At 43.6% G+C, this 17,463-nt stretch overlaps 2 protein-coding genes across 4 annotated transcripts in view; one reads left to right on the top strand and one right to left on the bottom strand.

Moving 5' to 3' along the window:
- Positions 1-17,463, bottom strand: part of LOC124343191 (neuronal acetylcholine receptor subunit alpha-10-like) — a 35,616-nt gene that overhangs the window by 5,080 nt on the left and 13,073 nt on the right. The window contains exons 1-5 of one of the 3 annotated variants that reach the window (XM_046796416.1): positions 7,830-8,422; positions 2,376-2,557; positions 1,723-1,767; positions 668-777; positions 12-192 (exon numbers count right to left, since the gene is read on the bottom strand). In XM_046796416.1, coding sequence (XP_046652372.1) covers positions 12-192; positions 668-777; positions 1,723-1,767; positions 2,376-2,557; positions 7,830-7,935 — 624 coding nt within the window. In that variant the 5' untranslated portion in view covers positions 7,936-8,422. Of the gene's footprint in view, positions 1-11; positions 193-667; positions 778-1,722; positions 1,768-2,375; positions 2,558-2,641; positions 2,710-7,829; positions 8,423-17,463 lie in introns of those variants that run through there. The other 2 variants (XM_046796418.1, XM_046796417.1) reach the window with 2 other exon arrangements.
- Positions 11,157-17,417, top strand: LOC124343172 (hemocyte protein-glutamine gamma-glutamyltransferase-like). The gene is made up of 15 exons (XM_046796375.1): positions 11,157-11,506; positions 11,585-11,812; positions 11,959-12,092; positions 12,179-12,317; positions 12,647-12,897; positions 13,177-13,354; positions 14,174-14,383; positions 14,451-14,501; positions 15,084-15,182; positions 15,262-15,331; positions 15,429-15,526; positions 15,785-15,951; positions 16,040-16,163; positions 16,472-16,632; positions 16,736-17,417. The coding sequence occupies exons 1-15, from the start codon at positions 11,410-11,412 to the stop codon at positions 17,012-17,014; spliced, it is 2,286 nt and encodes a 761-aa protein (XP_046652331.1). The 5' UTR covers positions 11,157-11,409; the 3' UTR covers positions 17,015-17,417.

Here is a 17,463-nt window from a genome sequence, read left to right as displayed (position 1 = left end):
AAATGTTGTACCTGGAATCCATCGTAGGTCCACGAGCCGAGTTTCATGACGCACGTTTGGTCGTCAAACGGGAAATATGTAACGTCAACAGGGCAAGTGCTCCGAAACTTGGTGGGAGGCGGCCAAAATACGTTGCCGTCATAACTGACCATGGCCTTGCTGTTCATGTACCCGCGAGTGTAATCATCCGCGCTGTTATTAGAATGAAGGAAATGAAAAGTTACTGCCTACACTCACACACACACACACACACGTCAAAGGCGTCGTGATTTTAATGATGTTGTGGGTCGAATTCTAGCACCATTCAGAGGCACGTACATAAGTGATTCCCTGCCAATCATTGGCAGCTGCTGTACAGTATAAAGTCACGGAAGAAATATAGAAGCAACTTGACGCGAGTTCATATTGGGAAAATGACAGCCTGTCCAAGAATCGTCAGTAGACTCGCACGCTCGTGTCAACTCGATAATGAGCGAGTTGGAATGGAGCGCCAAATCACGACGCCTCTTCGACTTCTCCGTCAAAACTACACACGTAATAAGGTCTACGTAACGCTATCGAAGATCGTGATGAGTTTGACAACTTTTCCGTCCGCAAAGCCGTCACCACAGTGCTAGGAAAAGGGTGCAGGGGACAATTCGTTTGAACTACAGAAGCCCCAACTTACTTGTTGTAGAGGACAATATCAGGTAACCAGATCCTTTCGCACGGCATTCTCATTATTTTCAATCCACCGAAATCGTTGGGATCCCATGTCAGAAGTTCGTCTTTCCATTCCTATAACCAAAATAAAAAAAAAAAAAAAAGAAGCGGCAGAGCGCGGCATAAGTTGAGAGGCAAAAAAGTAAACAAGCGAGGGGGTAACGAAGCGAACACAAAAAGTTAGTTGATTTTTCATTATGAAACTATACGGTGCTGTATCTCTGCCGTGAAGGTTTTCCCCTTTTTAGTCGTGTTGATTTTAAAGATCTATTTCCACCGTTATAGCTTATCTCGAGAACGGAGCGCAGGAACGGCGAAACAAGAACCGGATTTCGCTAGCTACATCGAGAGTGGTTGGTTATTAAGTTCTCGGATATTCTGTATCCCCCCCCCCTTAGACACAGCCTCTTACTGATGGGGTGTTCGGTCGAAGGTAATCGATTGTGACTAATGCGAGTGGGATTCGTATACGTGAAAAATGCCAAGAATACTAATAGGCCGTCTTGCTGCAATGAGTTGGCGCAATTTTTTTGTCTTGCATGTTTTTGCAGCCGGCCGGCTGCGCATCTAGTTTGGCAGAACACGAGATCCGACTGGAAAATGTAAATAAACCAGAGCAACAACAGGAAAACAACAAAACCATCTGCCCCTGCTAATTTGTTTTCCATCCCCTCCATCTGGTCGTTGGCCAATTATCCGCTCCTCATCATGAAAACTAACCGGATATCATCATCTCTCTCTCGGGATTCCCGATTTTTTTTCTTTTGCCTTTCGGTCGCCGTGATGAAAGAGATGTGACAACTAAGAGCAGCAATACCGTTCGTTATCCAGTCCCATTCTGATGATTCAGCCAGATAAAGTAGTATACTGTGTGGACGGGACAAATAAAAAAAAAAAAAAAAGGGAGAAAGACCCGGCAGCCAGAGATAGGCCGACAGCAAACGAAGAGAAACACACAATACAGAGGGGCGCAGAACGCAGTAATAAGACGGGGGGTATAGAGGCGTTGTTGTTGTTTACTTGATCCAGCCAGACGATCGATGTGAGGACTTGATTCTTCTCGTCCTAGAAATGTGTAAAAGAAAGAAAAAGAGAAAAGAATGAAAGAAAAAGGGGAGTAATAAATTTACAGGAAAAGAGCCTTAACATATAAACACACATAGATATAGATATATACTACGTATATATAGGAACACTACGGATAAAAACAGGGTGTGGAGGAGGGGGGGATGTAGTGGGAGTGTGGAAAAAAGGGTGTGCGTTGAATGAAGCTATCAATTCGAGGATCTCAGTCGCCGGCTGGTTAGCTTGGGCTAGGGCTGGGTCGCTGGATGGGAGAATTTGGCCGTCGTTGCCAGCAATTCCAAACGAGTGGCGGGTTGCGATTCATATCACCAAAGCACATATAAGACGCACGCAGACGCCGTTGCTGCGCATGTAAAAAGATTCGGCCGAGATCTAGCGCTCTCGGCTGTCCCCTCCTCAGCCAAAATCCCCCGAAACGAAAAAAGATTACAAGAAATGGGGATGAAGCTGGGGGGGGGGGGGGGGGAATAAAACGAAGAAATGCGACACGGATGGATAAAAAAGAGGTATAGTTACGTCGGATAGATAGTTGGGGAATGTTGGTCTAATTGAAATAGAACTCTTAAGATTGTTTTCTGTTGACTTACCATGTCGAAGATTTGAGTCAAAGTGATGCTCAATTGGATGACAACTGGTGTCGAGGCGTTCTTGACTGGACGGACATCACGCTCGTAGCCGCGCATCAAGTGCCTCAACAGCCGCTTCTCGTCGTTCTCACGGCCCTCCACCTCCTCCGCCACCGACAAGGGTCCTCTAGAATAACGCATCCCTATCCAAACAAAAATAGACCGACAAAAACAGGGACGAATGAGAAAAAGGGGTGAAATCAAATCATAACTGACAATAAAATCACCATTAATCAAGTAATTACGTCACCGACTGGCATATAATAACACTCGTATTTTTTTTAAGAATAGAAACAACGGGCGGACGAAAAGAGATGATGGACGCATGTTTGCTTCATCGGCAAAGGCGAACGTAATGAAATTTTGCCGTATGTATAACCAAGGCGTCATCCATCATGGAGCTCTCCCTATCTCCTTTAGGATACCATATTGGTATAATTTCATTACAAGTATCGGATTAATAGGAAGAAGAGCTGAGATTATATATATTTTTTGGGGGTCCTCACAAGGACGCACTTTGCAATAGATGGGCCGAGTTATCGCGTTATACATATTTGCTCTTATATATGTAAGTGGGAGGCGATTAATTTGCATTTACGCAACGACGCGAATACCAAAAGAAAAGGAATTCCAGCCGACAGGATTGAAATCAGAGTTATTAGCTGGTCTCAAACACGTGACATGGAATGAGATAGCGCAAAGAAATTTGAAAATTATTATACGTCTAGCTCGAGTTGAATTCCTGATAGGATCGGCGGGGGATTTTTCTATTAGATTCAGCCCACGTCGTTTTATGTAAACCACCTACGCAGTAAAATAATTCTCAGGCAATATCTCCCGGGATATGCGTGATACCTAATGGCAAGAAGTGGTAAATCAGCGCGAGCTGCGCATCATCAATAAAATCTTCTATGGACTTTCTACATGTTATATCACGCTAGCAAATAGAGGTGCACGCAGCAATGCACTGCATGTATACATCACAAACAAAGGGGAAAAAAATGATGGATTTCAATAGACTGCCGGAATAGATGGACCAATACCCTGCTGTCGTAGCGTCGTCCTTTTCTTGCTACCGAGGACTTGGGGGGGGGACCAGTTCCGGCCGCTCATCCATGTCAAGACAGAGAGGAAGGGAGTATGCACTATGCGTCAGAGGTGATATGATGGCGCTCCGAAATTCTCCCTCCTTTGCCTGTTTTTTTGTTCGCCCAGCAACCATGGGGGTAAATATATGCTCAAAGAGGCGGAACGTAGACGAAATAAACTACACACACCCATGATCCGGTCGAATGCACCGAACAGGCGCTATAGGCTACACTCTTGTATAACGATCGAGCCTGCTTGCTCGAATCTCAAAAGCGAAGGGGAACAATTCGCCTCCGCGAAATCCTAACATAAAAGCCGGCCTGCCACTCGGAAGAGGATCTTACATTCTTACATCGTCGTGATGCTAAAACGCGCGCACTTATAAAACTACTGCTTTGTTTTTTGGGTTTTTTTTTTTTTATTTTTTTTTATTTTTTTTGGGGGGGGGGGTCTGCGCTTCTCTTTCGCCATGTCACTCTTTGATGACCGGGGTCTATATTCGTGTCCAGAAATGCATCAGTAGAGCCGAACCCAGCGCACCCCAAAAGCATACTAACGCCGCTCAGCTCAGCTCAGCTCAGCTCAGAGCTAGCGAAATAATACGAATGCAACAAGGAAACAAAAGAACGAACGTCTTTAACTTTCGTATCCCTTTCGCTCCTTCTACGGTATCGATTGCAATCAAGTGATTGGAGATGAAGGGTTCGTGGGGCTGTATTTGGTATACATTCAGGTTTTTCTCGGGTGGCACGGACGACTATCGCATTCGAAGCGATGGGTCGATTCTTTTTTTTTTTTTAACGCCATCGCTGCTCATGAAATATGCGTTCGGTGTCGAAACTGCATGCCGGTTGATGGGGTACCATACATGAGTTTCGGAGAACACTATTCCTACGATTCCTACGCGCTATGATGACAGGAGGTTAGTTTGCACTAAAGGATATAGGGGCAAAAAGAGTGGGCGCATTCCCTTCTTACTGGATTCTTATTATTCCGCCAAGACTTTTTTTTTCCCCTTTCACTCTCATCCACCATTTGTCAAGTGCGCGGAATAACGACCGTACATTCAAAGACTGGTAGGAGGGTATAGAAATTCCCAACTAAAATTTTTGAAAACAAAAGAAAAGATAAGACGAGAAAAAATCTGCGTCGTACTTTTATTTACGACTCGAGTTAAAGATGCCCAAATCTCTTCGCTCTTCTTCACCCCGCCTTTGATGTCTGAGTTTCTCTTTCTCTTCAGCTTCTTCTTCCGTTCCGCTTGTTTTATTTGTTTACTTTTCTTTTTGTTGTCTGCCTTTCTTAACAGTTTTCCATAGCATATCTATCCGCGTGCTTATCACGACCATTTCCATTCGTCAACAGCTATTTATGAACGTGATTGTCGCGACTCGATTGGGTCATATCTCGTGGAATCTCTTCACATGTCAAATCTCTTAAGACACGCCATCTTTCCAAACTGGAAACTTCGTCTGCTACTTCCTGCTTCCCGCTCGACATCGCTCTGCGGAAAAAAAAAACCCGTTGAGCGAAATGTAATAGGGTTCGAGGGAGTGCTTGGCTCTAATTTGGGGGGGGGGGGGGGGGGGAGTCTCCAATATCCGCCAGGGGTCCCGTTCCGCCAGTTTGCGAGTCTCGCGAGAGACACTTGATACGCCGTTGAAACTAAAGACATTGAAAAAGGACAAGTTACGAAGATGAAGGAAACGAATCGGCGTCTGTATTCGCGGTGTATCAAAGAAACTTCCGGGCGACGACCGCCCTTCCACATCAATGACTCCCTTTTAAGAAAGTCGCTCGTCTTGTTGACATCTGACATTTTCGACCCTATACAACTTTGAACGAGTAAAGAATCTAACAAACTCTACGACTCCACTCATTCGCTGACTTTGTCAACAGTCCCCAGATTTACGACAGCCTCACACAGATAATTTTTGGCGTACGCGTGTAACACTCTGTGCCTGAGAGAACTTCGGAGAAAAGCAATTTTCAAGTTGTCCCAATGATTCAATTTCAGGGTTTTTTTGTTTTTTTTTTTGTAAAAGGAAAAAAAAAATGGGGAAAAGATGAGGAAGAAACCGATCAGATATAATGTTCCCGTTACCCAAGGATCCGTGAGACGAATTTTGATTGAATAGTTCAGGGGAACAATTTCTATAAGGGGATTCAATCTCCGGGAGGAGGACAAAATCCAAGCAACTGTGTCCGATTTACAATTCGCCACTTGAAGCTCTGCGTCAATATCTATAAAGAAGGTAAAGAAAATGTCTTGGCCAGCAGGGCACTGCGTACGGAGCATACAGCCATAGTATCCATTCGAAAGCCGCCCTACTATTACAGTCTTCTGCAATCTTGTCCGTCGCCCATCACCGGAAATGAGAGTATTATACAAAGCGATTCGGCCCCGGTCGTTTAGTCCGCTTCTCGGTTCCGTTCTGCAAACTCCATCGATACCCTTTTTTATTTTAGTTTTTTAGAGGTAGAAGAAGAAGAGTCGTGAAACACATGGATGAAGAGTAGTGCTGTGTCGCTCATGGCTCGACTCCACTGTCGACACAGCACTCGACCAACAGCTGAGTGTGTCAGGTATTACATCATATCGCCTTATAACAAACACCCACTGTCCAAGGGGGAGTCCACACAAATATCATTTTTGCCATCAATATTCTTCTCACAGGAAAGTATAGCCCTCTTTCTCTTTATTTATTTCCACGTCAATGTCGACCAAGACTCACACAGACGTTCCACATCTACTCTAATTCGGATTGAATTCCAGTTGCTTCGACGTCTGCGGAGCACACTATACTTTGTGAACCAACTTCACGTTTCCTGTGATTCGTTTACGCCCAGGGAATGAACAAGAGATAAAAAAAAACCCCAAAAAAACAACAAAATGACACGGTAACAAGAAAAGCAGCGTGGGATTTGACAACCGACCGACAACGGCTAATTGTCATCGTATTCCTCTGGCGAATACACAATTGTTTCGTCAGATTCTCGGTAAAATCAAGGTTTCTGAAAATGCCACCATTTTATCTCTCTGTTTTCCTTCGTTAAAACGAAATACCACTGCGGGCTGACTTGATAACAACCCGATTTGTATGTTGTTTGACTTGAATTTGATGAACTTCAAATATTGGTTGTGTTCTTCAATTGATTTATTTGTAGTTGGATGAAAGGGCACCATCACCCGACCTATTTTCCTTTCCTTTTTTTTTATTTGCCTCGACATCAACGAGTCTCTGTGCGTCACTGACGCCCGACAAAAGGGGAGAGCTTTGATTTCCTCAATATAGGAAATGCCACATGGCTTGAACGCTTCATGGCGCAGTACGTTAAAATATAAATAAGAAAGCATCGTGTCTACTACTGCTACGAGTACCTTTACAAATTAGACTCGACCAACTTTGCCAACCAGTTTTAGTAACAGGGTAACAGGAAAGTTGATACCAAATGTAGCAGACGTGTAACGCATTTGAAAGATCAAGGCTAGTCGTGGATTAGCAGCATACAGCAACGTAGGCCTGCCCCATAGTATAGAGGCAGGCGACGACATCACAGAAGCTGACACGAGGATAAATAAAGTAAAGGAATATAGCGACAGGAGAAAATGTGAAGGAATGAAATATCTAGCAGCGTAGGAGGCGGCAAAATGATATCAGCTGTATTTATACATTTCAGCGTAAGGAAGAATCATCTTTGCCCCTAGAGTATCATCAGACTTAGAACGCAACACGGGAGTTACTATACCACGTCTGAAAATCCCGGTCCCTCCTCCACACTTTCCTACTATCTCCATCGTGTTTCTTCCCTCCTCCAGGAAGGTCTCAATCCAATCTTCTTTTTCTCGTTTCTTATTTTCTCTGGTTGCTGAACTGTTACTTTTTGCCTCCCTTCTGCCTTTTTTCTTCCCCCCCCCCTCTCTCTCTGTGCTACACGAAGTGTATGCGCATAAGAGTATAGTGCCGTATATCTCATTTTGACTATTTCTTTATCTTTGCTTGCTTTCTCTCCACCCGTTCTCTACTCTCATCTCGGGCATAACGTTCAGAGCGTTCAGAGCGTTCAGAGCATAGAGACGACTTTTTAAAAATGCAAACGAAAAGGGAAAAGGCCATGATCAACATGTCTTATTCACGACGGTTGGAGGGCAACAAACAAACAAAACCCATAGCAAAAAAAGAAGAAAAACGGGAACAAACACAAAGCAAAGTTCTAAGAGAAGAAAAAGAGGAAATCTAAAAATCCTATTTCGCTATAGCAACGGACTATACTCTAGGCTGCCTGCTAAGATATTAGCACCAGAAATTGAATCGCGGGTCTCACCATTTGTTTCCACGTAGCAAGTGGCGACCATCCGCAACATCCAGAGCACGAGCAAAGGAGAGAGGCCAGGAGTGGCTGATGAGGTCGCCGACAGTCGTAGATGCATTTCGATTTCGGGAGAAATGAAGAAGATGATGGAAACAATCGATTCGGAGCAACAGCAGCAGCAGCAACAACCAAAGAAAAAAAAACCGAGCGATGCGCGTGTAAGTCTATGGACTATACAAAATCAAATATTCGATCATTCACAGGGTTGATGACGACGCACTTGTAGCGACATTCAATTAGCTAAGACGAGGATTTCCAATTTAAAAGGTAACGGAAACTTTAATTCTATCTAGCGCGCACGACGCGCGCTCCACTCACGCATCCGCTGTCAACGCCATTTACTTGAAAGGATATTACTTGACTGGGTATCGTTTTCTTTTGTTTACAAAAAGTTGAACGATATGTCTAGCCGGCTTTTTAATTTAGTGATAAAGGCAAAACAGACTACACTGGCGAATGATAAAGATTGGCGTTTGTGAAACTTTTTCTTCCTCATTCACCTCGACTAGCTACTAGCTTCACTCCCTACCAGACAGAGTCTGAAGGCAGTTGCTCGTTTGTCGCTTGATGAAAATATTGGAGGGGGGCGCACGCGTGCTGATCTCGAAGGCCGGGCGGCCATCAACTTTCGAAAAATGTGTATCGCCCTTATTCCGCGTGAGTTCATCTATCCGCAAGAGGAGGAGGAGGGATCTATTCCAAACTATGATAAGACTTAAACATAAAACGGTATTCTTTTTGCGATTTTCGTTGTGTGATTTTTGGATGTTTCTTCTTCGTTTTGTTTTTGTGTGTGTTTTTTTTTTCTTTCAATAACTGACTGGATACGTGATGATTACCGCTGACAATAAGCACAATCAAGATTGAAAGAGAAAAGGAAACGTGTCGATAACAAGGATACTGTTTAAATGTCGGGAACGTGACACGATATGAGCCAACGGCGCGCGGTAACAACTAGCACCACGCATCGGTTCCAAAAAGAAGAGAACGTGTTAATTTTCATTATTTATTTTCTCGCATCGAGAACAATTTATTCGAAGACTTGGATGCTGACTGCTCCTGCTGCTGACAGGAACAACGAGTTGCTCGTGGAAATACCGTAGTCGGACATTCAGAGAAGCGGAACGATGAATTTGGCAAAAAAAATGAATAAATGCCAAACGCGCTGCAGACGTGCAACTTGCAACGGATTGGGATAGCGTAATGCAATGAATGACTTCCGACTGCACGGGACCGCGAAGGCGGCCGAGTGTGCCCTGCCATTAGGTGTTTTCATTTTTTATGGCCGGCACGTACCATTCATGTAATAAACTGTACGTAGCATTGAATTCCGTAGAATAGAACTCAGACTAAATCGAATAGTAGTCCTCAGATATAGAAGCTGAGATGATGTCCTCTTCGTGCACACAGGAAACTTATAACCACTCACTCTTTCTCGCTCTTTTCTCATATGTAACTATGTATATGCTACACACTATGATGGGTAAACAGATGGAGAAGGATAGTGTACACCCTGCAATAGACGTAGCTACTCAGTCACAGATATTCTTTTCTCGCTTTTGTGCCGTTTTGTCTTCCGTTGTCGCTGATCCGGAAATGAGAGAGAGAGCTGCCAATGGCGGGAATTGTGAATTGGTTTGCGCACTGGAACTCAAGGACAACCTAGCGCTACCGTTTTTTGCCATATCTTCCTCTTTGCTGTATTTCTCCGTTTCTTTTTCACGCATATCCTGGCATATTAGTGTACGTTACACATGCATAAAAGAATCCGTTGACTTCCGATATACAAACACAGAGACACCGCATTCTGCATGGCTAAAAAAGACGAGTTGAAATTTCGCCGAAGCAACTCTTCACGCATCGCAGAGAATCGCTTGGCTATTCGTCGCACGCTTTACCAAAAAGCCCTCTTCTTCCTCTTTTGACAGAGCGTCTTCGTTCAACCTTTTTTTTTTTTTCAACCTTCTTTTTTATGGGGGGGGGGACACAAACATGAAGATATGAAGTCGGCATCAAAGGGAGCGAGATGAATCAAACCCATCTTTGACTACAGTTGACTCATCCCTCTCCCAGCTATTGTCTTTGGCATTAGCTTATTGCTACTATCTATTATTTATTTAAACTGCTATAATTATTTGAAGTCAGTCGAATCTGAACTGGTCTCACTTGATGTCACTTCCGTATTCGACACTTTCGACCGGTAGGAAATTGTAACCAATCTCTTCTAAGTCTCGACACGCGGATCAAAATCGATACAGATGGGATGGAACTACCGTTAGTTCGACTCTAAATTAAAGAATTCCGTTGGAATGATTTGAAAACGACCATTTTGAGTAGTTATCTATCTTTATAAGGTTTCTGGGTACTCTCCTAACGATCTTTGACTACAGTGGGAATATGATTCAAAGTAGTTGCCACAAGCTACCCGACACAAGCTGGAGTTTGTGAAGAGTACGAAAAGTACATGAACTCAAGAGTTCATCAAATCAAGTTATTAATTAAAAAATGTCGTTATTACCGAAAAAAATTAATTCGTAAAAAAAAAAAACAATTTTTCGAATAACCAATTTCACATACCGAGTTATTCATTTATTTGCTACGCTCAGTATGGGTCCCGCTGACGCAATATAAATGAAATTATAGGCCAGAAAAGGAATGGAATGGTAGACGTGCATATTCAAAATAATCCACGAGACTTCTTTTGAGTCGCGTTTCATGTGGGCGCCGGCGCCATTGATTCGCATGTAAAACATTTCAGCTATTTAGATATCATTTATATATATGTCTTTGAGGCATTTCCTTCATGAACAAGATTGAGGTTTAGCGACCCTTGTAGCGGCAATAAGCAAACCGCCGGTGGAGAATGCGCTTGATATGTCGATCGCTCATATATGTCGTTGACAGATGTTGCAAAATGGGGTTACAAGAGAACGAAAAAATAAAAAGACAAATAAAAAAAAATAAAAAAGGGAAACCGCAGTAATGATGTAGAAAATCAAGGCTGCCTCGTTTTTTTTTTTTCTATTAACATTATTTTTTTGATTTTCGTTTGGGTCTTATCGGACATCCGGAGCGGACGTTTGGGGTTGCGGGGCGGAAGATTTGAGCCAATTCCAGACGGCAGTAATCTTCAACTCTGCTTTTGTTATTAGATATCATTTGACCGCAATCAACATCCGGCACCTGCTGTACCCTTACAGCATCGCTGTCTAGGTCTTGCGGGTGTGGAATTGGGGAACGTTTCATTCTGATTCATTTCTGGAGAGATAAATTCAGTGCAGCCATTATTTCTTGAGTTCTTTAGTTTGTCTCCGACGGAGCTTGGATGCATAGCATCAGTGACCAGCCGTTCTATTCAGAGTCTTAAAGCCAATGACAAGTGCAGCCGGGAGCAGCAGCCGCGTTGGTCCCTTAATTCAAAGCTCTTTGTAGTCAGTCATTTCTCACGATAAAACATCAAACGACCATTAGCTTTCAGCTACTCGTTACTGCAGTCGATATATTTTCATAGAAGAGAAAGGCCCGCACGAAAATGGAGTTTATTCGGGAGTTGGATGGATTTTTCCGGCGAATTCAAATAGATGTCGAAACGCGACGACGGGAGGATCGCTCTTTGAACGTCTTCAACGGTAATTTTAGGATTGTTCCTCTCGAAGTCTAAAGTAATAATGCCCTGCCATTGATGTTTTCACGTTTGTGTTTTTCAGTTTCGTCGGTACCAAAACCAAGTAAAAGTATCCTTGCCGTAGACAAAGTCTACTTTTATGCCAAGAACAACGCCACTGAGCATCGAACAATCCGTTACGAGCTGGTACACCGACAGCCCGAGACGGCCATCTTGCGTCGTGGCCAGCCATTCACCTTCATCATCCGCTTCGCCGACGGCAAGTCTTTCAACCCCGGCAAAGATATTCTCCGGCTCAACTTCGACTTGGGTGAGTCTCTCCCTATACAGTTTATGTAGTAGCCCATACAACTCTGGGATTAGATGGATAGATTGTCATAGTTCTATCTCCCTCTCTTTCTCTCTCGTGGTGAGAACGAAGCGACTGATCGATTCTTTACATCACCCTTCTCTTAGGTCCAAACCCTAGCATCATCAAACACACGCAGGGAATCCTCAACGTCCGGGGTGACGAAGAAGAATTGACTAAGGAAAATGATCAGTGGGACGTTCGCGTAGTGGGGAAAAATGCCGACACCATCACTATGCAGGTAAGCCTTGCATTTTCTTAATAGCAAATTAAATGCGACAGAAAATTATTCAAAAAATGGGTTTGATTCCGCCGGAACAACGGCAGGTTCAAATTCCAGTGGACGTACCCATCGGCATATGGAAATTGAAGATCTTCACGGGAGAGACGAGCGAACCGGCCGGAAGATTGCGACTTTACGACTGCCCTAACGATATCTACATCCTATTCAATCCTTGGTGTGAAGGTCTGTACAGCTGTCGATAAGGGTCGGCTTCTTCTTCTTCTTTTCGTTAACGACTCGAGCAAGTAAACTTTCCCGCTTTTGAACGGAAGTGCTGACTCGTCAATGGCTCACTCGATATATATGCTCCGCTATCTCAACTTTGCGCTCGCCAATTGGTGGCGCGGCAATCCGCGCATGGGGCACTCTACCGTGACCCATATACTCGCCTAAATCAAACAACACACGACCACTGACTAAAGTTTCTTCTTTGACTTTATTGTATGTGTACAAATCTCGACTTATGTTTGCCTGCGACACTGCTGCTGGTTATCTACTGCACCGCCCTTCAGAGGACAGCGTTTACATGGAGAGGGAGGAGCACGACGGGAAAAAGGCGAACAATCTGCAAGACGAGTACGTCCTAGCTGACGTCGGCAAGATTTGGATGGGCGCTTACGGTTCGGCCAGGGGACGTGAGTGGGTCTATGGCCAATACGACGACGCAACTCTGCCCGTATGCATGTATTTGCTGGAAGGATGCGGAATACCTCATTTCGAACGAGCTAATCCCGTCGTCGTTTCACGCGCCCTCACTAAAATGGTTAGTTGGTATTATCTGCTATCGGCCAAACTTCTTAGATGGCGACCAGTTTCATGTAGTAGATAATAAGGATCGATCTAAAAAAAAAAACAAAAAAAACATCACGACCATATATATAAACGAGCATCACGTTCAAGCGAAAAGGATGTTCGAAAAAAATCGATGACCTAGTCCGACTGACCTGCTGCTGGTTAGTTGTCGGACTAGGCAAGTCAAAAGAAAGAGGGGAGAAAATTGGAAAGAGCCCATCAAATAACCCATGTCTCCCAATCATCACAGGTCAATCAAGCGGACGGGGACAATGGGATCTTGGTTGGCCGTTGGGACGGAAAATATGATGACGGCACTGCTCCATCTGCTTGGACTGGTAGTGTGAAAATCATCGAGGATTACCTAGCGACCAAAACGCCTGTCAAATACGGGCAATGCTGGGTCTTTGCGGGAGTCCTAACGACAGGTAAATACGATATTTACGTTCAAAACGAAATTTGAAACGAATTTTAACGATAGAAAACCCTAGATCCTGCCAAGATCGATACTAGAAATAAATATCATACGATAGTTTCCTTCATTTGAAAGAGATCTAGGGTTATTACGACTGCTTTGATATTGATAGGAATTTAAAATGTAGGCCTACACATTAAAGTAAAAACTTCAACGCAAAGTCAAACGAAATTCGAAACTAATTTTAACCCTTAGATCAAGCAGAGATCGATATTAGAAATGAATGTCATAAGGTATGTTTCTCTTCATTTCGAATAAATCTAGGATTACTGATACTGCTTTGGTATTGATAGGGAAGCAAAATGTACAAATTAAAAAGAAAACAACAAATAAGACGCACAAAAAAACAACAACAACAAATACAAACTGGGATTACGCGGCTTGGTATGAAACGAGAGAAAGCAAAAGACCGGAGATTGAAATGAAGATGAAAACAAACTTGAATACTAGTGAAAGAGAGCACGACGAATGTTGATTGCTAGTCCACTTTTGATGAGAAATGTAGGGCATGTTGAGGAAATCAACTGCAAAGCAAAAGAAAAAGATGAAGCCCAGTCAGTCGGCTTAGAACCCCCCATTTAAATGAGAAACGGCGATATGAAAGTGTGCTAGAAAACAGGAAAAGGGGAATCTCTTTCCTATTTCTCTAAACATGTCCTTATAAGTCCTTATGCGACTCTACGCCTCCACATTCTAAATAAGAGCGGAACTTCAATTGAAAACGAGAATTCAAATCAAAAATATTTTTTTTTGTGGGTTTCACTAAAAATAGTTTGCCGTGCTCTGGGTATACCGGCCAGGCCGGTTTCCAATCTCGTCTCAGCTCACGACACAAACGGAACATTCACGATTGATCGCTTCTTCGATGCTAAAGGCAACGCTCTCGAGAGCGACCCTTTCAATCCTGGCGGAGAAACAGATTCCATTTGGAATTTTCACGTATGGGTAGAGGCGTGGATGGCTCGGGCAGACCTACCCAAAGGTATCGCACGAAAAAATTGTATAATTGAAAACAAAACGAATAACCCCATCGATGACGATTCATTCAGGTTATGGAGGTTGGCAGGCCATTGATGCTACGCCACAAGAACGTTCAGCTGGTAAGTCTCTCAAATTTGTCATTTTATTTAACTCCTGAACCGAACCTTTTGAACATACCGTTATGCAATTACCGGTATTCGTTTATCCTGAATGTCTGAATTGAGCGGTACAAATAGACGACCGCCATGGCTAGGCATACAGATAGAATAAAAGTTAAAGGCTTCGTCGAAAATCACGTATGTATATCCAAAGTATAGACATAAGCCCATACAACCCTCAGACTGATCAAATGGATAGAGACAAGAAGATAGATCTACAGACTCTCCCCTACATCTTGATAACAAATTTCTATGGGCATATAGTATCACTGACTAGCATCAGCCACCCCCACTCCAAGACAAAAACTTTTGATGTGTGGTGATACTTTACATGCCTATGAAAGCCAACAATGGAGGGGGGGGGGGAAACAATGGATGATGTTGCATTGTTTGTACTACAAGTACGCATAGTCATTGATAAATAGGAAGGATAAATTCTTTGAATATCAAAGAATTTCTGTCAACATACGAACATTTACTCCGATTGAGTCTATTTTTGTATTCATTTATCGATTTCCTTCATCTTTTGTTTAAAAAAAAAAGGATTCTACCAATGTGGCCCAGCTTCAGTTGAGGCCATTCGCAAAGGTCAAGTCGGATTGGCATATGACGTGGCTTTCGTACTCGCTTCTGTTAATGCAGGTGAATACAAGAAAAATCGAACGTGACTTTCTGTTGAAATTGCAAGATCCTGTCTATCTGATTCATTTTTGTTCAACAGATTGCATCACATGGAAAGAGGACAAAACGTCGGAAATCGGTTACGTTCAAATGCACTGCGATCGCTACAAGTAAATTATACATACGGATTACTGATACGCTGGAAAGATTCACCAAACCAAAATTGATTTCTAATAATTGATTGTTTTTGCATTTCTTTTATATCAGAGTCGGAAAGCAGATTCTGACAAAGAAGCCCTTCGTCTTCGATACGGTTGGTCAATCAGACACGCATGACATCACAGACACGTACAAATCATCAGAGGGTGAGTAAGTTTTTGGCAAACGGGTCGGCAATTCTATGGAGGTACAGGGCGGTGTGCTGAGTTTTCCAACCAGCCGCAGCAATACACGTCCAACCAGCCGCGAAGGCGGAAACGACACAGTATTCGAAAACTATATACAGTATGTATATATATAGTCTCCGGATATCATTCACGCGGGAAAGCAAGAGTCAGTCCGTCATTTTCCAAGCATTCCAAACATTTTTCTTTTCGGTTTTCCTTGTCTTTATCGACGATCAGGGTCGAATGAAGAGCGCATCAGCCTGTTAACTGCCGTCGGATCGTCTGTTCGAGCCAAACGTTTCTTCCGCTACCCCGAGAAAGCAGCCGAGGATGTCGTCTTCGACTTGATTGAGCTTGAACGGATCCCCATTGGAGAATCGTTTAACGTCGTTGTCAAACTGGAGGTATACGTCAAGACATCGATAACGAACGCATAACTGTGGTCTTAATTCTCTTATTTTCGTCCATCCAAATATTCATTCCGTCCAACAGAATCGTTCCAAACAAGTGCGTACCATCAACGCTGTTCTGTCGGCAACCACCAATTTTTATAACGGAGTGAAGGCTCACTTAGTCCGTCATGCAACGGCAACTTTCGTCTTGCAACCGATGGCCCGTAAGACACAGCATACAGATACCACCCGATGAGAGAGAGTGCTTTACTGCTTTGGCTATATGGACATCCTTCCGAGTTCCGACCCTGAAGATAGTTCCATCCTTTTTCCTCCATCCCAGCAGTATAGCATCCAATCCTGTTCCGCTTGTTCCCCTGCCGTCATCCGTCAGCTTTGCGACTCTTGACAAATGGGGCCCAGTCAACTGTTTATCCGAGTCATGCTGCGGTCTACTATACTCGCCTTTATGATTTTCAATCTTCGGATTCTTTTCAATCTCATGTTCTGTATGTGCTCTCGTGTTTCGTAGGGGAGGAAATGCGGCTGCCCGTCTCCGCCAAAGACTACATCGGAAAATTGGTGGAATACGGCATTATGAAGCTGTGCGCGTCCGCCACCGTCAAGGAGACCAATCAGACATGGATTGAAGAGGATGATTTCCAAGTCATTATGCCCAGCGTCGACATTAAGGTGAACATTCACTTCAAACGATCTTGTCTAGTGGTTTCCAGTGGCGAGCACTCGAGCGAGCAATCGACTTGTTTTCAAACGAAATGTTTTCTACAAATTGTAGGTTACCGGGTCGAAAAAAGTGGGACAGCCACTGGAGGTCATCTTCACTTTCGTCAACGTCCTCAAAATGCAGTTGACGCAGTGCAAAATGGCTTTCGAAGGACCAGGATTGACTCGCTCCGATTTCCGAGACTATCCAGATCTGGCGCCGGGAGAGACTCTGACCATTAAAATTAATTTGATGCCGAAATTCGCCGGAGAGCACAGCCTCGTCGCTTGTTTCGATTCCAAAGAGTTTACCGAAATCACGGGCGCGGTCAAAGTGGTCGTCACTAAATAAAACAAGTGTCGAATACTGACGACTGCCCCATCGCTTCGCTTTTGCTATGATACAATGTCAATAATCGATTTAAAATGTCAATCCATGTGAAGGCGTTACGCAATGCCTGAAAGCTTTACTCCTCTTACTCACGCACTCTTTTTTCTCACGCGCCTGGAATAACTGCTGCCTGCCTAGCACACACTGTAGTAGTCCCATGTACTGTAATACTTGAATAAGACGCTAGCGCATTTGCCCTGTCGTTTTACCTACATAAGCCAAGCCGTTGAGCTTGAGCGTGTCGATGGTTCGTTGATCTCTTGACACGAAGAGATACATATACTCCTTATCTTTTTTTCCCAACATTGTGCGAGAATATTTCGAACCATGCAGCACTTGAAAATATATTTAAAAAACATGCGGACTTTTAGCCGGACCAACTAGTTACTTTGGCCGTAGCTTATTTTGAT

Source organism: Daphnia pulicaria, chromosome 6 (genome assembly GCF_021234035.1).
Source record: "Daphnia pulicaria isolate SC F1-1A chromosome 6, SC_F0-13Bv2, whole genome shotgun sequence".
Taxonomy (NCBI): Eukaryota; Metazoa; Arthropoda; class Branchiopoda; order Diplostraca; family Daphniidae; genus Daphnia; species Daphnia pulicaria.
This window is presented reverse-complemented; position numbering and strand designations above follow the sequence as displayed.